We start from the raw sequence: 25,941 nt of genomic DNA on the forward strand, positions 1-25,941 counted from the left end.
TCAAGGAAAACAAAACCGAAACCCACCAAACCCAACCAAAACCACCCCAAGACCAACCGTGACCACCACCGACAACACATAATTCCTATGCTTTGTCTACTTATTTTTTTAAATCATTTCTCATCTATCAGTCATTCCTTGGAATGTTTTTACAGTGCAACTCTACAATGAAAATTCAGCTTGTCACCATTTCGGTTCTGATTTTTAGTCTGACTTCTGTGCTTTTAAGCAAAAACATTACTTGAAGCTTCTGCACATTTTACTTAAATTCTAGACGAATTCATAATACATGTTAAAAAATGTAACCCTACATGCTGGGGGTTTTTTGCAAGAAGTTATCTACAGGCCTTTCCTACTCTCAGAAATTTAAGACAGAAAACATTTTGGATGTGTGAATTCTGTACTACTAATAAATGTGAATTAATATCAGATGTGATTACATACAGTTACCTAATAAAGCTCTTAAAAGCAGCAGACTGAGGGTTGATGCAGAGAGGCACTCTGTTTCCTTTCTGCTGTTCCAAAATGAACTGATGAATTATTTCTGTACATAGGAGAAAAATAAAAAACCACCATACCATTAACACTGTTTGCTTCAAGAAAATGCAATGTCTGCTGGAGGAAAATGCAGCTTCCCTGACCGAAGGTCCATTTTAGTGAGGATAAAAGAACTCCAGCTTCCCTAAACCTGATCTGATGCCACACCTCATAGCACAAATTCAGACAGAACTCTTATCTGCATACCGAAATAAATTTATACAAAATAAACCCCTAACCACCACTATAATACCAAACTGATGATAACCACTTATAGATTAAATCCCAATTTTAGGGTACAACTTTCTGAAAAACAAAGAATTCTCAACTTGAACTGCAAATACCGAGAACACGGTTCTGTTACTCAGTCCAGGCTGACTGATGAGCTCAGTTACTACCAGCAAGCACAAAACTGCCGTTTGAGAAGATTAAAACGAGAAAGTCGGTTTCCATAAGGAAAGAGGAACTCTGTGTACAGTTGCCAGACAAAACATGTTCTCACACACACGGGTGCACCCCTCACCCCCTGAAAAGGAGAGCCTGGCAGTTCGGCAGCGGGCTGCTCCTCCGTCACAGCAGCGGTGGCTGCCAGCACCGCGATGGCAAGCAGCACTGCTGCCAGCAAACTTCAGAGGCAGCATCTGTAACAACAGACTTCAGAGAAGGCAGCGGATCTGCACAGCGCTGGAGGGCAATGGCCAAAGGGGAGGGAAACGGGAAGGAGAACGGGATAAAAAGAAACCGCCCGACGTGAACTTGTATGAGCTATAAATGTGAATTTCAGAATTACCGGTTCAGGATATATCTGAGCTAAGTCACATTATCATGGCAACATCATGGTGTGTTTCTGTCCCAAATGGCGGAACTGTTTGTTGGAAACTGCTGAGGTAACACATTTCTTCTCCCTCTTCTCTGGAGTTACTTGAGCTGCCAACAAGCAGAACCTAGATCCCTACTACTGCTTCTCACCCCACGTTGCTCTCGCGAAAGGACTGCCTTCCCAGCTGGGACCCATGTCACAAGAAACCAAGTCTGCTTTACGGCTTGTTTGCTACGATGGAATCAGACTTCAGACCTCCAGTGCCACAGAGCCACTGCTGGCATTTAGTAACCACCTGCAGCAGGAGCTTCCTCTTCCAGGCCCCAGGAGCGATGCTCCTCGCCACAGCCCGCCAAGCCCCGGCGCGCGCCCTCGGCTCTGCCCAGCAGCACCCAGCGCACCCAGCGGCACAGCTCGTGCCAGCAGCTCTGCGAAGGCACCTGCCGTGGACGTTTCAGCGCGAGCAGGCTGTGACGGGTCAGAGGAAACGAAGCAGCAGAACTATGAGCCTGCTCAGCTGCAGTTAGCTGATGATGCTGACCCATTCTGCAGCACAGCTATCAAGGTAACACCTCGTACCCCGAAAAGGCAGCAACAGTGATTTCCCTTCCCCCCCATGCAATCCTTCAACAAAAGAACGAGCAGCACGGGGGCCACTGACAGCAGAGAAGAATATTATTAAGGTCTGAAACCAACAGACTTCATGCCAGCTAATGCCTGTGATATTACACTACGTCAGAACATTTACAAGCAATTCTGTGCTTTTAATGAAATTATTTCCAGTATCTACTATGAAAAAATACCTAAAAGGAAAACCCCCATGGGTCAGTGTATGCATCCGGACCGCACATCCTCACCACATACTACTACATGCTGGAGCAGGAAGATCAATGCAGACACAAAGGTTAACTGCTACTCACCTTTAACCTGCCGAACGGAACTGAGGTTCTTTTCAAAAGTGTCATCAAATTTGGGATTAGTGATGGGTTCAAAATCACTAGTATAAACTCTTCCAGTAGATGTGGAAAAACAACATTTACACATACAGGTGTGGTATCGCAACCGCCCTTCATCGAGATATGGGTGAGCTAAGGCATCCTTAGCAGATATTCTTTTGGACTGAAATATTGCATTTAAAGAAAAGAAAATAATTAAAAAAATAGTTAGGATATTTTCAGAGGTATTGAAACAGTCTAAAAGAATTCTTACTCATCACTTAATTCAAAATTGTTTTATAACCCCTAATCACGTTAACAAATTAGTTCATGTCAGAAAACACTTCAGACCTGCGAGCAGTGCCACTAGGGGGAATGTTTTACTCAAAAACAAGCAGCATTGCTGAGATGACATTGACCTTTCTGTGCTATAGCTAATGACAGAAAATGCTGCTAATGTGGTTTTTCAAAATATATTTTTCAATAATTACTTTCTCCAGTTTATTTCTCCAGAAATTATGACTCCTACAATAAAACAAAATAAACCCAAATAATGTAATGTTAGCAAATATGGCATTCTGCAGGTCCACACACTGCAAAACGTTTTCATACGTCCTTCAGTACATTTTAAAGTAAAACACAACTTTAAGCATCACTGGTAACAAGAGTAATTCAGGATATGGAATCTGGTGTTCTCAGAAACACTTTGGAACACTTCAAGTTTCAGAAAACAAGTGCTGAGGGAAATGCAGGGAAGAAGCAGGTCAGAGCTGTGGTTTAAATCACAAAGTCTACTTCCACATTACTACGGCTTTTTTTGTGCGTAACCCAAGTAAAGTGCTCAGTCTCTAGGTGTCCAACATCATCCCATACACAAAGAAGAACACTATCTGCTCCCAAAGAGCTGCAGACAGAAGTGCTACTGCAAAGTCCGGGTGTAATGAAATCTGGTGTTACAGGTGAATTAAAAAAACCCAACCCAACCCAATCCAACCCAACCCACAAACAGAAGTTACTTGCTCAAAGATACAGAGCAAAAGCAGTGGCACAGCCTGAAATAAAACCCAAGTTTCCCAATTCCCAGGATATTTTTTTGGATGAAATTAAAAGCACCTGTTCTAAAGAATTGTCCTGATTCTTTAAAAAAATAAAACCACATTTATTTAAATATGAAATAACAGCATTCTAAGTGTTGAGGAAGTTGGAAAGGAAAAAAAAATAAGTCTGATTACGTGGAAGCTATGATTTAACATTTTGATCTTTTTGTTCAGTAGAGTGATCTTAAGGTTTAAAAAAATAATCAAAACATACTGCCTCCTGAATACATTATCAATTACAAGCTTCCTCCCTTGCTGTTCATCTGTCTATTTTTCATCTGAAATGTTAAGTGTTTTTTCTGTAAGAATGAAATAATTAAGATCGTCAATTCAGGTATCAGATTTTCTAGAGACAATTTTCTAGAGTATGCCCAAGAGATGAAATCCAAAATCCACCACAGCACATTTTCATCAGAAAAACATGCTCAGTGGAAAAAAAGATCCTGTTATGTGACTGTGCGGCTGCAGAAGGAACTTCTTGTATGTTGCAAGACCATGAACACCCACGCATCTCTAATTAGAACTGCATCAAAGTATCTCATGTTCTGCTACCTACACCTAGCTAGGAAAAGATAGCGTGATTCATCAACACCCTCATCTTTCTCACTCTGTCGTAGCTTTCTTCAAAAGGCCACAAGATTTTAAATGCAAACCCCCCATTCCAGGGGGAAACTGACCAATTATAAGATGATACTTCTAAGTGGTTTACAGACCGTAGGTACTGAAATGCAATGTAGAAGAACACCAGTTAAAGCGTCCTTTACTTAAAATACTCATTTAAGCAGCAGGCGACAAAAAGTGTTGAAAGTATTAGAAATAATTTAAAATCATACTTACTGGATCAAAGACCAACATTCTGCAAAGGAGATGAACTGCTTCATGTGTAGCTTGACTGGAAAGTGTATATAGGACAGGAAGGGATGGCTGTAGGGGAAATGGGAGAAAGAAGAGTACAGATAGTTGTCCTGTCAGATCCATCAGCAAGAAAACAGTTACAGCACACGTTGTTTTCTAGTTACCAAGGACAAACTTCTTGTTAAAAAGGACACACACTACCTAACACTTTCCAACAAGACAATAATCACTATTATAAACCCCAGCAATAGTAACAAGAGATCTAATTGATTATTTTTTTTTTCATTAGTTCAGAAGTAGTCCCTGAACAAAGCTATATTTTATTTATTTATTTTTCTATATTGACACCACTTTAGGCTGTAGCTGCTCAGGGATTTGATAAACCACATCATTTCCAGCATCTCATTTTTCCAATCTCAATCACTGCCAAATGATGGATTATTTTGCTTTTCCTCACCCGGGTGATCCATATGTAACCAACAGTGACAGCCAGCATGGTCAGGGCGGCCGCAGGCACTCGGCATGTCAGAGGGCGATGGAGGCCAGCCTCTAGGGCCTGGAGGCTGGGGCAGGAGGGAGGGGGTTCAGGGAACCGTTTTACAGTGCGGTACTTGGCCATGAGCCGCACGCTTAAAGAACCGGTGGAGCCACCCAGACGTTGGTGGCAGCAGCACATTTTTGCTCTGGGAAGCGCCACACAAGCAGCCCTACAGACAGACACCTCCCTCCCGCCAGCCTGCCCGCTCCGGGGTCCCAGCTGGGGCTGGGGTGCCAAAGGCGGCGGCACACCCCCCGCGGGGGAAGCAGGCGGGATGGACCGGGGCAGCGGGGGCACAGGGGGGCACGGGAGGCATGGGGCACCTGCCACAGAGAGCCAGGACCCCGCCGCTGCGGGTGTGAAGCCACAGCTGGGACCTGTAAGGCTGCCATTTGAGAATTAACTGCACGCACTCTCCTGCTCGAGAGCCTCCTGTGGCTCTGGAATTAAATGTTAACACTAAGGTAGTAAAAAGTGAAGACAAACCCCTCCCCACATTCCTAACGTGCGGGAAGAAGTACAGCCTGAAGTACTGCCCAAAATGGAAAAATTAATCAATGGTAAAGCTAACGTTACATGCCATTAATTTTAAAGCATTAGCTATATCCTAGACTCTCTGGAACAAGCTTCAAATATTTTTTTATTTTTTTTAAAAGCCACAACAATGTCAGTTTCCAAAATCAAGTAAAATATTTTCCTGCTTAATTGACATTATTCCTATTCCTATTTAGCTTAAACAATTGCAGTAGAATGCACTACCCTTAGTCTTTGAAGTAAACGAAGTGTTGCAAAAGAAGTGAACAGCTACTCCTCTAAAGTGAAGGGGGGGGGGAAGAGTAATATGGGGAAAGGAATTCTGAATTTTCACACTTAGAAGAAAACAAAACCACAAACTATTGAAAAAAGAAACCAAAAAACCCAACCAAAGGAAAAAAGAAGCCCACAGGTATTAAGCTGCTGGCAAAGAGAATTCCTACCATGGAGGCTGTTACTTCCAAGTCCGATACTCCCAGATTTTTTAAATTTTTTTTTTAAAGGAAATAAACCATCGCATACACGCGCAGCCACATACCCACACCTCTGTATTCTTCCCATGCAAACACAAATCGCATTCATTAGCTAGTGAGTGCAGGTGCTGGGAGGAGCCATCAGGGCAGGAAGAATTACACAGAGTGCCTCACTCGCGTCCGTGATTAATTACTATTGAGATGTGGGAAGAATAAACTAGCCGGCTGACAGAAATGACTAACACATCGCTACAACAAATCGATTGAAAGCTAGCGCGCGTATTTATGGGGCAGTGCTCACTGACAAACTCTGCACGACCCCCAGGATTTCCAGCACCGCACTAACTCTACTCAGACCTGTAACTGCTCTGCGATGCTAGTATTTGGCAGCCATCTGCTGCTTCTACCTGTTTAACAAAGCAAAGGAATATAAGTTATTTAGTTGCTGTTAATTTGTCAGTATATATAAAAATTACACCTCCACAGTGACATCATTCTGAGTTAACCCTGGACTACCAAATACAACACCGAGAACTTCTCAGCCTTCGTTCCTAAGTGCAGTCTATAGAATAGAAAGCTGGAATATTTGGTAACTTCATACGATTTTTCTAATTAGTAAGTACCGTCTACACAAAAAAGCACTGCCATCCAAGCACCGTCATTAAGTAGGTTTCATCCACATACTGGGGTAGACAAACACGATTATGTTCCTTACTTGGAGCAGCTGCTGCATCCACCCAATGCAGGTGAAGGATGCACTTTTTTTGCTGCACCCATGCCCCTTGCCTGCAGCTTGGCTGCCGTTCCAAGAGCACCTGGATATACGCACCTTTCAGGGACAGCATTTGCTCAGCAAACTGCAACCACATCCACAGCTAGAGATCAGAAACAGTCCTGGCAAGAGGACTCACAAGGGCAGAAGAAATCGGTAAACACTGAATTTCTGTAAGATTTGATTATCATGGAAGCTACAGCCAGGTCCGTTAGCGAGTAAGGTGCAGCATGCTGGATCTCTCTCTTCCGCACCGGAGAATGCCAGGACCACGACAGGGAGGGAATGAAGTCCAGCACATTGTACTTCTAGAAGTGGGTCAGCACATGACTGCCGGTGCAGCCCAAACCGCTCCGTACCCTACACTGTGAGCCTCTTCTAGAGCTGCCAGTTAAGCAATTTCATCACTTAAATTTAGTTTGAAGAAAAATTTTTAAATACAAAACTGACAAAGAAGTCTACATAGTATGTAAATTCTCATTATGCCAGCACACAGTGGGGTGTTGGATTTTTTAAATCAGAAACTTCATGCATTAATCTATTTTTACATAAAGCAGCCAAATGCTTTACCCCTTAACTCCTACTATGCTCACCTACTTCAATTAAAAATAGCTTGTGTGACAAAGTAATCACCAGTTTCTAGCTTGGTTTTCTCTTCCTATTAATTAATTAAGAAACTGGTAACATTTAGCTATTTATAACCAGCAGGATCTCCATTTTAAAAGATGAAAAGCCATGAATTCACATTCAAACACGTAGTGTGCTTGGAGCTGAAAACAGAGAAATACCATTAAAGAAATCAACTAGTTGCGCTGCAGCCCCCTCTGTCCCAGCTGCAAGCGAGCGCGCCAGCTCCAGCGGCTGGCAGCCCCTCAGCGCTCGTCAGCAGGAAGGGGTCTTTCCTCAACTGACACAGAACTGCTTGGACTTGATCTCCTATGACCCGGTGGCTACAGGACATGAAATCTGTATTGGAAACATTTCATACCATTTCACCTCAGTTGCTTTTGAGTGTTCCCATCATTCAGTGGGCCAAGAGATGCACGTTTTCAGAGGCTTGTGCAAGAACAACCTTAGCACTGCGATTAGAAAATCCGAAGATGTTCTTTTACCCATTTCAATCCTTGACAAAACATCCTGGTTTAACAAACTGAACAAGGCTAACAAATACATTCCAGAGTTCTTGCTTATGACTACCATGAGCACAACTACTGCACTTTGGAAATGTCAAGCGATTATCAAATTACCGGAATTTAAGACCAATGCATTCTTGCATTCTATAAAGTATCTGGATGTATTTGGATACTGTTACATACTTTTATATATAAAGTACAGCGGATGTATTTCTCCCAGCTTCAATCACTATAAAACCCTTGGAGTTTTTTTAAACATCTCAAACCTCGAAAGTGCAGGACTACATGCTTAAAAGTTACAACTCTTCTAGCACATGACAGCAAAAAAAAGTAGACTTGACTTGTTTTAAAAGTGGCAGAGAAAGTCTTAAGGAAATCCTCCCATTATTAATGTTAAAAGAATAAAACCTGTCATAAAATGGAATAGAGACAACTTGATGTAGTAAATCAAAAGTGCCAAGGAGGCAGAACTCCCACATGTTAATAATAGAGCAGAATATATATTCAATGCTCATTTCTATGGTAACTACTATTGTGGTGAGTAGCCATTTGAGAAATTCCTTCAACATGCAGAAAATAAAGATGCAAACTTAACTACTGGAAAGATCTGATGTATTAACATGTACAGGTTATTAACTTTGTTAATTTTTACTGTCTAACAAGCATAAAACTGACTATATTGGATAGGCACACTGCTTTATTACTGCACTATGGATTCCTGCATAAGCATTTCTTTGTATCTATTAAGAGTGTATTTCATTTGCCCTTTTTTTTGCCCAGTCAGAATGATGATGTCATCCTGCCTTTTCTTCTCTGGTTTGTTTGTTGGCGGGTTTTTTTAATTAACTTTTACTTTGGTTATGTTGAGTGTTGTAAGTCAGTTTTCAATATCTTGTTAGGCCTTTCACAACCAGCCCAGCTCACTGCACAGGTGCATGAGGGGACCCTTTGGTGACGAGCTGCTGGACGGTTCCATTTGTGGATCCGGGTAACGGGTGATTTCCACTTGTATCACTCTCGATCCTGTCCGTATAGGACTCCCTCCAGGGCTTTCTGCACTATACTATCAATTTTAATTTATGTCTTTTGCCAATATTATCACTTATATTTAACATCTTCATTCAAAACAGCTAGCAAAATGCTGTTGCTTCAAAAAAGGAGACGTTCACCTGTGTCATCCAGGCAAACAATACGCACAAGACAAAGGCCAGAAATGCACTTTACTAGCGAAAACCCACCTTGTCTCAAGAGCAGCTTGACTAACTCCACCACTGAGCCATGCCACTGCAACACCACCGCCACTCCTGCTAAATTCAACCCGGTTTACAGGCAGAGACAGCTCGAGATTAAATACCCAAACCAAGTATTTATGAACAAACACACCACGAGGAGTTAATCAAGACGTGAAACACCGCGAGGATGCAGCAGTGGTATCCTGCACAGAGGAGATCCTAACTTGTGGGGGCTGACTGAGGGACTGTCTGGACCGCGTGCAAGAAAAGGCCAGCAGCCTCCAGCTGTACCTGTTTATGAGGACCCCTGAGTATATGTGCCTTGGCGCCTTCACAAGCCGTCCTCATTGCTTCCAGCGATGGTGTTCCCAACAGGTCTGTGATCAAATCCAGCTGTAGGTATAGAACATAGACATTTGGAGTCTCAGACATATATTAATGTATTTCACTGTGATAGCAGATTCTTAAGCTAATGTAAATTACATTTAAGGTATGAGTCAGTTCAATACCACTATTTTATGGACAGTAAATTACAAATATTAATGCATATGTTTAGTAGACAGCAAATACAAACACTTGTAATTTCACCGAAAATGCCCTAGCAAAAGCTGGGAGCTTTTTTGGCTTACAGGTTTAGCAAAATATTTTATTGCAATTTAAAAGTCAATTTTGCATCATGAAGAAAATTTTTAAGTACTGTTAATGGTGTGTCACTCATTCTAAAACCTAAATATTCTCAACCGAATGTCAGCAGTGCATAACAATATACCACACAAAATTACCCACAAAAAACAGGTCAATTACTTTGCACAAAATATTTTGCCATCAACAGTAATAAAACTATAGAAAAAGGGAAAAAACCCAAACCCCTCAGAACTACAGTACAAACATAATATATAAAAAATTCCAATATGTGAGAAAAATAATTAAAAATAAAAATATGTCCAGAAAGAGAGAAAGGAAAAGGAGTGGTGCTGGTTATAAAGAAAACAAAAGCTACCTAAAAAAGAGCAAAGATGATGCTACATTTAAAACTGGTCTCAACTTTAATGAGATTTCGTTCACCTTTTTCATTTTGGAAAGCGACTGACAAGCTTTCACCTTATTTCTACAAAAGTGTGTACATATACTCCTTCAGTGAATAAAACCAACCAAAAAAAACCCAAACCCTGTATAAGTCAAGCAAAATAAATAAATTTTAAAATAGTCTTGTCAGTAGTGAGGCCAGCACCCTGGTTCCAAATGTTCCCTCGGGAGCGCCATCCACCCACGCTAGCGAGCGACTGCAGAGCTCTCCTCTGAGAGGAAACCCGTTATCATCATTACACAGGCCTTGTACGCCTGACCATCACCCACTGGCTGTTGGTGTAACACTGTGAAATGCGAGTGCTGTTTGCGGGCCAAACTGCCTCACTCCTTCGCTGGTGCCGCTCCACCTCTCCCCCACTCCCCGGCAGTAGCACGAGGCTGCCCGGTGCCTCCAGGTACACGCAAGGGCCTGGCTGGGCACCGGGCACGTGTCCTCCCACAGCCTTGGCACACGTGGCCAGGGCTAGTGTAACTTCAGAGGAGTCACAGCAAAGCACCTACATTTGTAAGGAGATGGAAAACTAGGCAGGAAAAAAAAAAATCCTAAACCTTGGGATTTTTGTATGTGGAAAATATCTAATTGAGAAATAGACACATGGTGCTGATATAATAAAAGACTGATGTATTTACAAAATAGAAAAAGTGATCTAACAAATTATACCAGTGTATCAGGGCACGTAGACTGCATAAACACTTACGTTTTTCAGCCAACTACTCCTGAAGCACACAGCAATGGTATGCTAATATATGTTTATATCTACATATACATAGATATGGATATAAATGCACACACTTTATTCTAATGGATACAAGAAAAAACACTGAAAACATTTTTTGTAATGATGCCCTGAAAGTTCACGATTAACATTTCTCAAGATACAAACGCTCTTTTCTTAGCCTGTATGTTTCCAATACATTCACAGGAGCATTTCCTTGAGAGGTCCGATTTCATTTACCTCGATGCATCTCTGGGCATCTAGAGACTGCCTCGCTCTGCCGACCCCCTCCTGCTGCTGCGCACTCATTGCTCCAGCAAACCTTGCTCAAGTCAGAAACACAAAAACGGTACCCAGCACCAAGCAGCCCTTGGTGCACCGACGTGTGAAGCAGGCAAGGCTCCCTCCCTGCGCACACGCGTGCCGGTGTGTCAAAGCCTGGTGCACCACGGGCCAGAAACGCACCTTCACGTGCCACAGCTCGGTGTGCTGCAGCTGCTGGGACACGGCTGCGCTAGGCTGGCGCTGTCTGCCCACGTCTCCTGTCTTCCTGACACTCCAATCCCTCCCAATGGGCTCTGCTTACTGCCTCAGGCACGTGACCAGTTATCTTGAAGGAGGATTAAATAATAATCAGCAAAATCAGACTAGAGGAACTGGCTAACCTCGGAAGGTGGTTAAAACTCTGCACTCTATAACCTGCCTTTTACAAAACTGTGTGCAGACTGGTCTAAGCAGAGAAAGGCATTTGCTCCCACAGATGGTCGGAAAGTCAGAGATCACCCTTCCTGCACCACTAAGAGATAAAATCAGATACATTCAATGTTTCTGGACATACAGCAAAAACCAACTTGATATCTGCACCTGTAAAAATGCATCTTTGAAGAAAAATAGAAATACTGTATCACACAAAAATGCTAACTATTCTAAATAGTATCAGTAAAAGGCAAAAATAGGAGCTGTTAGGAAATACTGTATTTGAAAGTGTTTCTGATTATCTAGGTCTCAGCATAGATTATCTCATTTCTTACTTTTATAAGAAATCCCATAAAAGCCTTACCAAAAGTTAGCTATTGTAACTTGAGTAAGCAACTCAGATATAGTCAACACTTTCAACATGATACTATCTGAAGTTTAGAATACCAAAGTCACCAGTTCCAGTCTGGTTTGTAACGTAAAGCTTTGTACACTTTCTTCATCACAGATTTGAGTTAAAAATTCCAGTACAGTCCATTGTAAAATGGTCTCTTCCCTCCCGGGTTTTTCTACCAGGAAAACTTGAGCCTGACGACGGCTATCCTGACATCAGTTTTTGCTGTCCTGGTTAATGCCCCTGGGTGCAGAGGATCAGCATTTTTAGAGTACAATCCACACTAAGGGGCACGGCACAGGCTTGAGGAAAGCCCGTAACACTGACCAGCCCTCAGCACTTCTATAGGCTCTATCCACCCTCCAACAGTACTGAGTTTCTGAGAACATAATTGAAATATATGTGGTGATTACTTCTTAAACCATATTGCTACGCAGGGATTATAAAAGATCTAGGAACTCCTATGTAACTTTATAAAACTTTTCAATCTAATAAAGTGAACACCACTCAAACCCCCCACCCCATTATGCTATTTAGAGTTATCTGATGAATGTCTTTGCACTTTAAATTTCAGGAAGGATAGCCAAGGCTATTGAAATGACACATGTTTAGCTTCAGTGCAGCAAGAGATCAAAGTTTGGAAAACCAGGAGATCTTAAATTATTTTTGAGACTTAAGAGAATAGCTGTCAATTTAACTAGCAGTTCTGGTTACATTACTGCTTTTCTCCTCTGCAGTCTCTTCACAAGGGTAAGAGAGGTGTATTTTGGGAGGAGGCCTACTTTTTGTGATGTTCACAGCATCAGTGCTGTCTAGAATGACTAGCAAGTCCCTCCTTAGGAACACTACTGCGGTGACATGATAGGTGCCAGCAGACAGGACGCAGCATTGAAAAAATACATACACAACACAACATTTTAAATATATGAATACTGAAAACAGCATCCTAATGGGAATGTCTCTCAAACCCATGGTAATGCTACATGCATAAAGTAACAAGAAAAATGGAGTCTGGGATGTCACCTTTACCAAAAGTTTGGAATGTGGTTTTACTTCTTGACAATCAGTGTATGTAACCTCATAATTTCAACACTATGTAGTTTCCAATCTATAGATAATACTAGCAACATTGATGATAAGCATTTTTATGTCAGCACATCTTGTTCCTTCTCTTAGATAGAAGTATAAACGTATCCATCTCTAGTGTCTTGCTGCAGACATTATTTTCTATCTACTGTAAAAACAGCACTTCAAGGTTATTAGAGATAAATGCATATTATATTAGCTTGCTTACTGTTGGAATGGTGATGAAGTATTCTGGTGCACGTCATGTTTTTATACCTAGCCACAGCTATATAGCATAAAAAAATATTCAATACCTTCTTACAGACTTGACCGTTACTAAAATGAAACAGTCTGAGCAATACCACTGCTTGGCAGTTTAAATAGCTCAAGTGCCAATACTGTATCTCCAGTTATGTGTTGATAGAAAACTTACTACTTTCTTGTATTAGTTGTTAAGAAAAGCTTGATCCCAGCTATATCACCTTTACCTTATCTCAGTGAAATGCTACAGCAGGATTTGGTACTGCAGCAGATTACAGGGGATTACAAAAAAATACACATTTCAAAAGCTAATGTTAATAACCACTACTTTTAATACTGTCTGGAAGCGATCATTTCCGTGTTTCAAAGTAGCTTGGTTTCTTGCCTCTGTGTAAACCAAGCAAAACAAAAGCAAATCTGAGGTTCAAAATGCATCAGCATAACTGGTTCCATGAAATTATGCAGTAGAAAAATTTTTAAAGGGAAATTTAATTATACCTGCTGTATGGGACTCTGTGCCTGAAACAATATTCTTCGCCCAAGTAATTCTGCAAAGATACAGCCTACAGACCAGATGTCAATAGCATTGCTGTAGTGACGGCTGCCCATCAGGATTTCTGGAGCTCGATAATACTGAGTGACAACTTCCTGAGTCATGTGACGAGATTCATCTAATTCTTCCACCCTGGCCAATCCAAAATCACAAATCTAAATTGAGAAGGTAAATAAAAAAATTAAAATAACCAAAACACTTAATGCATTTCAAATAGGTAACCTTCTGGTAACGAAGCAGAAAATTCCAAATCAGCATTTAAATAAATCAGATAATCTGCTGTAACTGCAAAAGCAAAGGGAAAGGGGAATAGGAAGAAATTATGCTACTTTATTCCACATCCATTTAAACTTTCTACAATTTTATTTGAAATCACAGTACATTTTTAGTTGGCATTACAATATTTATAACCTAGAAGATTAAAACCTTTGCACTAAAAAAATATAAGTATTATATATTGCCAACCTCTGGGTATAGAATATTACATCCCAAATAAAGTTTCACCTGTTCATTATATGCCTCAAAATGTTACAAAAAAAATCTGCCTTTTACTCACTTTGGCTTTGAAAATTTTGAAGTGTCTTGAACCAGAAGGGTTAAGAAAACAGACTAAAACTTGCACAATTAGAATGCTTAGCAAATCAGTGTAAACGAAACTCACAGTTATTTTTTTTTATATTGGGCATAGCTATACAACGTGCCTGAGCTCTCCAACATTTCATATGCCTGAGAAGTCAATGGAGGAGCCTTGGCCATCCTGTATCGCCCTTACTGTGACTGGCACACTGAGCACCGCCGCAGTACCTGAGGAAACTGCCCCACACAAGTCAACGACAGAATCACGCCTACCTGGCTTTCATGGATTTGGGGAGAGGTAGGGTGAAAAGGGGAAAGGAAGATGTTTGTTTCATTTAAAATTTTTAAAGAACGTGTGGGAGTTTTTTTTCTTTTTAAATGACTTTCAGGAAAGGTGTTCATATTAAATGTTTTTTGTTTAAAAATAACAACTGATTTATAATGAACAGCATACATATATGTACATTTTCAATAAATTTAAGTAGCACCTTAAGAACACAGTTGCTGTTCACAAGTAGGTTCCCTGGTTTAATGTCTCGATGTAAAATGCCAGCAGAATGTAGATATTTCAGACCTGAAATATTAAATGAAATTAAAATAAATACCTTTTTCTGTTTTAAAAGAAGTTTAAGGCTGAGAACGTTTTCCTGGAAGGTCTTGCAACTCTCGATCAGCAAAGACTTTGCCATTGGCTCATTTTTTATACAATTCTAACTTCCCGTCTCTAGTATACACTCAGTCACTCAACAAAAGGATAAAACTTTTGGAGTACATAAACTAGACAGAGCAAGTAATTTAAGTAGTCTTTTTTTTCCTGTGTGTGGTTTTTTTGTTTGTTTTTGTTTTTAAAATAAAAAAACAAAACCAAAACATCATTTCCCTGGTTATGACATGGATACTCTGCTCATCACAACACTGGAATATTGACATACACCTCTTACTGCTTTGTTTCCCAGTCTGCAGCACTAAAATTCAACTTAACAATTTCCTAGATAACAGCTGCACTTCAGAAATAAACTCAGATTAAACCCAAGCTAACCTGCGTCTTTGTTTTTTTAAATACATTTTTTCAAACTAACACCTCATGTGCCAGCAGCAGATGATGTAAAACAAGGCTAAGAGAATCCAGGCCCAAATTAGTTTGGCCTAGGCCCTTTTCTTAACTTTATTACTGCAAAAATTCAACGCTAGAGCTAATGAACTTAGGACACCTGATCACAGTCATTGGGGATGTTTCTAACACTGGGGTGGTTAGAAAAGAGAGATAACCTATGCTTCCTGCGGGCTTTTGCTCTCCCTGAAGCTACAATTCTGGTCTTTTTAAGAAAATGAAAGTAAGGCAGAAAGCACCTTCGTAAAAAGTACAGTGGAAGAAAGTATGCCAACATGAAGTTGTTTATGCACATGAACTACAGCAGTAGACAAAGCATGGAAAATGGAAAGATGGCTGTAATTCAAGTGGGGTCAGATAGAGCAAGAATCAATAATAGTATTAAACTGGGGAACACTAAGCTCTCAGGTCAAAAGCTGGGCAAATGGAATGAGAATTCAAGTAGCCTTTGAACAAACTTTAACTGACAGTTGCCATTTTGATAGAAATTAGTGTTTGGAGTGTTCCCCCCGTCAAACTAGATAATCACAGAGGCACAAATGCCTTTTGTCCTTTAGGAGTATAAATCTTTTGTGTAGCACTACAGGTACCTGGAATAGCCCGTACTAATTCTGGATATGATTTACACTTCTTTGCTCTGCTTTCTAAAAATATGATCGACTATTTATTTTCTACCAGATAAAATTGACTTTGCTTTCAGCTTATTCCAGTGATAATACTCAAATAAAGCCAATGGAAAAGCAACTGGACTACCACTGATCAGATGTTCAAAGGACAAGCACAATAATCTCATTTCTTGGATAAAAGCTTCCAAATGGGACTGAAAATAAATAAATAAATCAAGTTTCAAATTACTATTATGGTACATTGTTTTAGCTAAAAATCAAACTTCAGTGGACTGTTCCATAACAATTTGAACTGGACTGTTATCCAGAATACCTTAAGTGGGTATAGTCACATACATGTTTATCATTTTGGCTCAGTCAAGGTGTCCTTTCTGGACCTCGATTCAAAAAGCATTGGAGTTCTGTTAAAACGCACCCACCCACCTTAAGACTCCCACAGGCCACTGAAAAAGCCTTTGCAGCTGAAGATAAGTCTTGCCGTCTTTACCCATTACTACCATGGAAGGATTCTTACAATCAGAATAATTAATGCTCGTTATTCATTCATAACATGAAACAAAAAGAACAAGTTTCCACAGGAAACCTATGCAAGATGAGGATGTGTTGAGAATAAACCTTAAGAAACAAACAAACAAAAAAACCCCAAACCAAACCCAACTACTACTACATAACTTTCATTACATTTAAAAGAAGAAAAATTACCTCTTAAAATCTGGTAAAGAAAAACTTTGACATGATCCGAGCTGAGTGGCTGAGGAGAGACGATAATCTTATGGAGGTCACTCTGCATCAATTCAGTGACAACATATCTTCAATTTATTAGTTAAGGCAAAAGCAGAAAGTCCAGCACACAATTTCTTGAAACATTTACTCTAACTCCTAGGAATCTGAGCTCTTACAGGTCAGAGCTATTGAGCAAAAAAGAATAAAGCTTCTTCAGAGGTCAAGTCTCCAGACTCTTACAAGAATGAAAATAAAAAATGGATTGTGAAAGAAAATAGATTACTCAATAAAGTAGCATTTCAATTAAGGTAGTTGTTACAAAATTCCAAAGTCAAATTACGACTCAGAAAACAAAATAAAATTTTAATACAATTAATGGCACCTTGAAACTTTAAATTTTTCCTTAAAATCAGTGAGCCACAAGTTACAAACAACTGAAGTAGCATCTTCATAGTAGACATACATCAACATGGTTTAACCAGCAAACTGGCAAGTGCAAGCCCAAGCCCATGGAAGTCTGTCAGCAAAAGGACCTCGCAGGCTGCTACACGGTCAGTTATGCAGACTTTGAAAAATATATCCGCTTCCCTAAATCTAGCCAATACACATTATTTTACCTTCTCACATACAAATACATACAAATCACAGTCATAAAACCTCTTCTGAATTATTACTGGAGAGGGCAAAGAAAAAAAAAACAAACAAACCAACAAAGCCCAAACTTCTATCTGGAGGGAAAAAAACTAAACCAAAACCAAACAGAAACCACTTATTCACATACTCACAGGCATGAACAGCAATAGTCATACTCACTGGTAATTTACACAAATACTTGCAGATACTAAGAGATCTATATGCTGTGGCTTATACCGAGGTAAGGTGCGGATTAAGAAGGGTATTGTGTTTATTCAGGAAGCACTAAAAATACAATGTTTTAAAAATGGAGAAATATGGAAGACACAAGCAGCATATCTTAACCCACAAAACCAGCATCATCGTGTCAATTTCCTGAGTATGTTGCAGTTACAAAACACATGCAGAAATCGTTACGGCAGCCACTTGGGATACTACAGAGCACGCTGCCCCGAGTTGTATGGGGCTGTCAGCAACAGAGAGTTTCCATGAGGGCCAGCGATGAGGAGCCCCTCGAGCTGGAGAGAAGCTGCTGCTGTGGCACTCCACTGACACACACCACTGGGAAATTCAGATTTGGTTTTGGAGCTGTGGTTCAGAACAGTTTAAAGCAAAACCACAGCACCTCAACTTCCAAGAAGGACTGAAAATGCAACACTGTGCATTGTCAACTTGTGTACCAAATAAGCCTGATAATTACGAAGCATTATTGCTTTAAAAGCTACCTTTAGCAGTCATATTTGAAACAAAAATCTCTGATACTGTTGTATCTGTGGCTGAAGAAGGTCAAACATGGTAGCCATATGTTAACTGAACTTCTGCTTTACAGCAAGCTATCACATGTCTCACCAAGACCCCTGCGCAAGGCATGAAGTATTACAAGCTACACCAAGCCCTGCAACGTTCAAAGCAGACAAAAATGTGGCAGAGAGGTGGTGCCCACGGCCAAGGTCATGCAAAAGATCAAGGAGAGAGAGTCAGAAACAAAACTGCACCTCCCGGGCCCAAATCTAGCATCTCCCTTGGTGTGCCAGGCTCATACACAGTTCAAGGTAAAGCAGCAGTAGCTCCCAGCCTTCCAGAAACACACAGGGATCAGCGGTACGCGTCGCCGCGGGCCCGGGCCAGATCCTGCACCCGGGAGGACCCGGGGCTACCGGGCTGGGGGAAGGTACGCGCTTCAGCTCGGCCAGCCTGAGCTCCGGTGGCTTCATGAACTCATTGACCTCATGGTGGTATTTTTACAAGTGTGCCATCCTAACCTTTCCTCTGAAAGCCAAGCTAACTAGGTCAGCCTCCGGGGCTTTGTTTTGTTGTTAAATCTCACCATTATCCCGTAGGAGCCTATCAGTCGGTTCAGCGCTCTTTATAACCAGCTCTGCTACATATCAAGTCTGAAATATAATAGCAAACCCTGACTTCAGTTAAGATATTTATCTCCTAGTAACACAGCAAGCAAGTCAGCTTCAGCAGAAACTTCTACTTGCTCTTACCATTATCACCCATTAATTGGCACAGGTCAAGATGCACTTAAAACAATCTAGAGAAAACTTACATTTTCTTTCACCTCTACCTCATCAACGTTCTACTTCCATCTGTTGCTCTGCACACCCTAGCTGGTCAAATCCCTATCAGCCAAACTGTTCAACTGCCAGCAACACTCCACAAAAACTAATTTTATAAATTAAATATTGCCAACTTTTGGACTGAAAATACCCCAAATTAAAATTGCATTCATAAAGAATTAATAAAGAAAAAAACTTAACCCTGCAGCACCACAATTTCTAGTCCCCCAATTTTTCTTTTCCTTTTGCAAAGGCCATCTTAAATATTTATACCAGCTTTTTAAAATTTGGGGTTTACTTCACAGCTGCAAAAAATTTTTGCATTTTATTTTTAACGTAAAATATTAAAAAAATCCAAAAGCATTACTCTGCACTTTATTATGATAAGATTTTTGTTTTGCTACACCACAAATCCTCCTAAATCTCAATCCCGAGCATAATGTCTCCCAGATGTCTCAACTAGTTGCCATGCCAACTAAAGCAGCTTAAATTAAATGAGGGCCTGAAATGGCACCTGCACCACTCCAGGTCTGCTGCGCATTAAATAAAGCTCTCTTGACAGGGGCTCAGAGGTGCCATTAACTTGAACAGCAGCTATCTGATTATTGTCTCTAGATAATTTAATGAGGGTCTCTAAACAAGAGCAAAAGCAGCACTTGCTTGATGTTCCTGCCTTTTACAAACGTGGCAGCTTCTTAAACAGCTGGTACCCAAGCGGGTCAATGACTTTACTCTGGCCCCACTATAAATGTTTAGCAAAAACAGACAACAAAACCCCTATGGGATTTCAATTAATGATTCAAACAGGTACCTGCAGTTTTCTTTTTTAAGTTGAACATTAAAATAAGCTGGCTATGAGGCGGTCACTGGTGCTGTAATATTCAGCTAAGCTGAACATTAGTACCAGATAAAAATTGCTACTGACAGCAGTAATTAGTTAAGTAGCTGTATAAAATTAGAACTACAAATGTACCAATTTGCTTCAGAATAATTACCAAGGCAAATGCATGGCACAAAAGAACTTCACTTACTCTGTTGACTGGGAGACCTGCTGAGTTGGTAAATTTTACAAAGCGACAGACAAATTTTTGAAAGGAATAAAAGTACCTTCTGTGATGTGGTATTGTCACGGTGACTTGGATTCTTCTTTTTAGGTCTCCGCATACCCCAAACCTCAACTCTATAGACCGTTTTTCTGGGAAGAGGCCAGCATTCTATGAACAAGTTCTGGGGTAGGTGGATTAGATGGATGCTAAGAATGGAGTGGAGATGTCTATCTGCATGATACTGTAAGAAACATGGGGTTTTTTGAACCAAACCCAAAACAAAACTCTCTTACATATTTCAGGATTTTCTATAAAATGTGGACAAGGGGTTTTCTCCTATTTTAGCATAATTCAGTTATATTTGCTTTTACATTAGGATCATATCAAGGTTAGTTTGTGATACCACCTCTGTTCTCCTCTACCTCTTTGCAGACTTCACAGCATTCTAGCAGAAATATTTCTATAACATCCTCATTTTGTACCAATACCCAAAATATAAAAGAAAAAAAGACCTGGTCCATGTAAAAATAGTGCAACAATTATTTAAAAAACATGTAATGACTCTAATGCTTATCTAAATCGTTTTTTAAGTTTAAAATTTACTGACTTTTCTGTTACAGGTAAAACTACTGTTACATTTGTCATCAGGTCACCTCTATGCAATGTAGAAACTGCAATCCACGGCATGTGTCAAAGACCACAGACAAGTAACAGCAGAAGCTTTTTGTAGGGACATGGTTTTGGAGTTGTGGGAAAAAATAACAAAGATAGTTTTTCATACCAGGAAGAAAATACTGAAACTCCACCTGAATCTTACTTCTGTGTAAGGTAAGGGATTCAAAGCTCTTGATGAGTTCCTAATGCAGAGAATAACTGAGCTGCCGTACAATGAGAGAAGCACTTAGGTGAAGCAGCAGCTCCCACCTCTCCACTCCTGCTCAGCTTCAAAACTCATCAGGAGCTGGACTTCCCATCCTGCCACAAAAGCACCATGTCATCATCAGCTCTGAGTTAATGGCATTGCTATTAATCACCTGCAGTTTAGTGGCACCATATTTTGTATTATGTACAATAAAATCACTGATTTTTATGTAAGTAATTTTGTCTCTGTATTTGTAAAACAAAGCTTGAATGCTGTGGAAGCTCTGTTTTGGTAAAGACAAAAACATCTGGCGTGTCACACCTGCAAGACTGCGGATAGGCTTGTGACAAGTTTTCTTAGCTGTACAGTGTGGTTAGCAAGAGTAAGACGTACAAGTAGATTCTCTGGTGCCAGTAAAAATCATGTGTCTGAAATGGACCAGTGAGACGCTCCCCAGAGGTATGGCAGGATGTGCTCTGCAGAATACAAAAATAAACTCCACTGCTTCAGTGTTAGTTTCAAAATTTCACTTGGTTATTTAATTATGTGGTCCTGAAGTTACCTGAATTTGATATTCAAATGGGAAATGTGTTTGTGCTACCAAGCACTTCTTACAGATCACTATCCTGGTATTTTACAGTGCTTATGGACAGATGCAGTAAAATTATCAAATACTTCCATAAGTAGAAAGAAGAACAGTGCAAGGGGGAATGTGGATTAATCAGTAGTAGAATTGTGGATAAATTACTAATTACTATTGATAATTTATTCTACAAATAGCTTTTAAAATAAATTGTTTAAAAAGTGTAACACCAAATGTCAAAAAAGCAGTGTGAAGAGTTGCTAGTCAAAGTTAACATTTTAAAACCTTCTCTCGTATTATTTCAGGTTCTTAAAAAATCAAGTCATAATCCTTAAGTTAGGAATGAAGATCATTTATTTAGTACCTATAAAAGGTTTAAAATTAAAAAGACAAGGGGGAAAATTTCATTCTGTTCTTATTGAATCATTGACAGCTTGGCAATACTGCCAGCAGACTCTACTTGAAGGAATACTGCTAACAATATATGATATTCAACTTCAAAACCTCCCTGGTATTTTCCCACGTCTTCTCAATAGAAATAATTTCATACCAATGCATACGAAGGAAAATATTTTCAGTTCTAGGCAATATTATCCAACGAGGTTTTGCAAATGCTGGAATAAAGGTATTACAACTTTACTGCTGAATAAAGCAAAATTTTAACCCAAGGCAAAAGAGCCTCGTGTTACAGAGACTAGAGCTACTATGGCACACAGCTCATTCATGCAGAGATCTAGGGCTCCCTCACACAGTTGACTGGTTTGACAATAACACCACCATGCTTTCATTACCTGTAGAAAGTCCATCAACCCACTCTGTTCTTATAAATACCTAGCAAGAATCGAAGTCACAATTCCACCTGACCCAATAACATAAACTGCTGTGTTACCAGCTGCAACCGTAGCTTGCAAGCCATAGCCTTCTATGGAGTGTACTAGTCCTCTTAATCCTTGGGGTCCCTGTTCCAATTTGTTTGTGTGTTGGCCCAGAGGAACTAGTCGTGATGACATTTCGGAAGGGCACTTAAACAAGGAAACCCTTTCTAAGGATACTGTGAAAGAACAGGAAGCCTGAGCATACACTGCTCGGTCCCCCACCAGTGTTGTCACTGTCCCTTTTCTGGCTGGAGGAACCAAATCTTACCTCGTCCCTATCTACCCTCCTCCACCCTACATATACGAGAGATTCACTCCATAATCTCTCCAAAACTCAGTTCTTTCACCTCTTAATAAGATCAATGGGAGGGAACTGCTGCACACCTTTGTTTTTACTAGTATTAAAATCTTTCTCAATCAGTATAACAAGACTGACAAACCCGATGTCTTTTCAGCTGCTTCTAATATTTACTTTAATGGAAAAGGTGTTCAGAAAGTTACTATAGAAACTTAGGATAGTTCTTAAAAGAGAATGCCTGTGTATCTCCAGTTGCAGAATTCAGTATTGCAATCAGTTGCAGAAGACTCTGTAATTGGAAAAAAAAGAGCTATAAATCCAAGAATTGTTTAGGTTGGAAAAGACCCTTAAGATCAGAGACCAGCCATAAACCTAACACTGTCAAATCAGTCCAAACAAGAATTAACAGATATGTTAATTGTAATGAAAAGCTTTTTAGATGCTCTAGAAAAACCTGATTTGCTCTTTATCTTTACAATTGATGTGCTTTAAAGCTAGGTCAGTCCACCTAGGGAAACAGGCATACTGCAGAACCAAAACATCATCCAAGCTTGTGTATCAGGGACAATACTTCTGTCCCACCAAGTTAAGCTGATGATTGCAGGGATAAGCCTTGAACATCACCTTAATGATTAATATAAAACCCCTAAAATTTACTAACAGTTCTCAAGACAGACACCCAGAAAAATATATGCTCCATTATATATTCATTTTTGCACGAGGTGATATTGGCAGAAATACGGATACCTGTATAAAGGTATTAAATGCTCACAAAGATTTTCAATCTACAGCATCATTATACATTCAAATTATATCTCAACCTAACAGTTTGCAAAGAATTTTCATTCTAAAACAAAAATCTCACTAGATTAGAATTCCTTTATTCAACACCAGTTTTGTAAGAAATCTTCTAATTTATCATCAAAATTTTCAGTCAGTTTTATAATGAGTTCTCTTTACAAAATATACTTTGCAATTCTTCCTAGTACCTATGAGACACTGAACAACTGCAACTAACTCTACCAGTTCATTTGCAACACATCGTTCATATAATTTTAGTCATTCTTTCACTATTTTTTTTTCTTTCCCCAAAAAGGGCACTACAGCTCCTTAGAAAGAATAAAGGAAAGCAAGTAGTACCAACTCCACCACTTTACACTTTTATCACTGATCAATATATCTTATTGTAAAAACGGAATGTCACTATGGTATCTTTAGGAACTATACTAGTGTATCAACAAAATAAATTTTTACAGCTACATTTCCCAAATATGGAATATAGTTACCTGATCTTCTTAAAACAAATCTGAAGTAACTTCTCCTTATACTACAGTAAGTAGAAGCGCATGCAATCAAAAATGTGCATATAAATTGAAACACCTATTCATTCATTCTTCTAATGAATTTAAGGGTCATAAATGCACTTCCTGCAATTATTTCAAAATAAAGGAGAAAGAAGACTACACAAAGCAAATAGTCTTTATTACCAATATTAAGAGTCCAGAAATTCAAACAAATTACATTAAAAAAAATCAGCCCTATAAAACATTAGTCAGAATGACTTAAAAATCAGTTAACCATGAAGGAAACTAACATTTCTGGTTTTATATTCAAAACTTGGCAGTAGCTAGGCTCATAAAAATAAGCTTATCCCATTTAAATATTCTTGATCGTACAATTACACGGAAGGAGTAATCCTTAACCTAGATCTGATTTATAACTCATATGACTTGTTATAAAATGAGGGCATTGAACTGGTGCAAATAACCAAAATCCAGTTTTTGAAGACTACTTACATGCTATTCGCATGGAAGAAGTATCAAAGCAAAATTTAAGAGCTTTATCTAACATTCACATGAAAAAGCCCTAGTATAGTACAGCAATATATTCAACCAATGAATTTGTTTATCAATCAGTAAATTGTGCTGTACTTTGGTTAAAATCACTAAGTTTAAAATACACCTACTTTCTTCACCAATCAATTTGAGTTATTATAAATAGATCAAGCCATACTTCACAACGTTCAGTTTATCTAAAAATAAGGAATGACAATTTTCTACCCATTGATTGTCTTGTAAAGTGGGTCATACAGAAAAGCAGCCAAGACCCACTAGTAAATAAAAAAACAACCTTCCCACGTCTAACCATAAGAGTAAGCTGGTGCACTCCAACCTCAAGCAGCTCCGCTGGACACTGACACAGTGTAATAAAGCTACTCGTAAGACCTGCAGCACACATGATGTGGACATCTGTGGGACAATGCAGTGATTTTTGTAGAACTTAACTATTACTGTGCATTCAGGTAACAGAAAAAAGCACTTCGATCCCAATTATGATTATATAAAAACTATATAATTTTAGAAAATAAACCCAAATCCTCAATCAGAACACTGTATATATGCTCATGAATGTACATGCATGCGTTTTCAGATGAAAACTGATTGGCAGGTGTCTTACATAAGCTTATAACAGATATTTCATTATGCCATGCCTGATTTCCAAGGAGATTTTGGTAACAGTTTTGGGTTTGGGAGGAAATTTTTATTTGCACAACTGGGTTGTGAATTATAAACTTGAAAAGACTGCAATCAAAGCTGTGAAAGGAGCAGCAGTACAGTGAGATGACACATAACTGAATATGCTCTGATTTGAGTGTTCGCTTTCAACAATTCAGCACTGAGTTTAATTTTCAGTGTTTGCTTTTGGAGTTTTCCACAGAAAACATGGAAGTCTATTAGGTGACCTCAGCTGTATCACAGATCCCTGTACTGAAACACTGATTTGATAATGGAAATGTCGATGTGTTAGGATATTTGATTATCTGCTCTCTAAAATATCACTTTTACTGAAGTCTACAAAGGATATTTTGTTACTAACAGCATGTTGTAAAAATATCTGAAAAGTTCATAAAACTCTGTAAATAATTTTAAAACTGTTATGGGCAAGAGTCTGGTGAAAAGCTTTCTTCCTACACACATAAAAGATAAAATAGAAACAAATAATCTCATTCAGTGCTGATTATCAAGTTCACTTTTCATTAGCTAAAAACTTCTCAAAAATTGGATCTTAGCATGTTAAATTTTTAAAATAGCATAAAGAAGAGAACAGAGTGGGATTAATCTAGGCAGACAATCTTTATTATGAATCCCAGTCTGTAGCTAGTGAAGTCTCTGCAGAAAACAGAATTACCCTTATTTAAAATATTTTTTTGTTCTAAATTTTACAATATTTCTAGATACCTTCTGTACCATGAAAACCTGTACTCAACTCACCGCAGTAATTTATAGCAATTTAGAGCAAGTACTAAAACAACCTGCTCTGAGTCACAGAACTTCTCTTCCAA

General features: G+C 39.4%; 1 protein-coding gene across 4 annotated transcripts in view; it reads right to left on the reverse strand.

The window, feature by feature from the left end:
• NLK (nemo like kinase) overlaps positions 1-25,941 on the reverse strand; it is a 67,013-nt gene that overhangs the window by 3,896 nt on the left and 37,176 nt on the right. For 3 of the 4 annotated variants that reach the window (XM_056326896.1, XM_056326897.1, XM_056326898.1), the window contains 7 exons: positions 16,716-16,822; positions 14,765-14,850; positions 13,646-13,855; positions 9,218-9,319; positions 4,227-4,313; positions 2,278-2,476; positions 451-544 (listed from right to left, as the gene is read on the reverse strand). In XM_056326896.1, the coding sequence (XP_056182871.1) occupies positions 451-544; positions 2,278-2,476; positions 4,227-4,313; positions 9,218-9,319; positions 13,646-13,855; positions 14,765-14,850; positions 16,716-16,822 (885 nt within the window). Of the gene's footprint in view, positions 1-444; positions 545-2,277; positions 2,477-4,226; positions 4,314-9,217; positions 9,320-13,645; positions 13,856-14,764; positions 14,851-16,715; positions 16,823-25,941 lie in introns of all 4 variants that reach the window. The other variant, XM_056326899.1, reaches the window with a different exon arrangement.

The sequence above is a fragment of the Falco biarmicus genome, chromosome 1 (genome assembly GCF_023638135.1).
Source record: "Falco biarmicus isolate bFalBia1 chromosome 1, bFalBia1.pri, whole genome shotgun sequence".
Taxonomy (NCBI): Eukaryota; Metazoa; Chordata; class Aves; order Falconiformes; family Falconidae; genus Falco; species Falco biarmicus.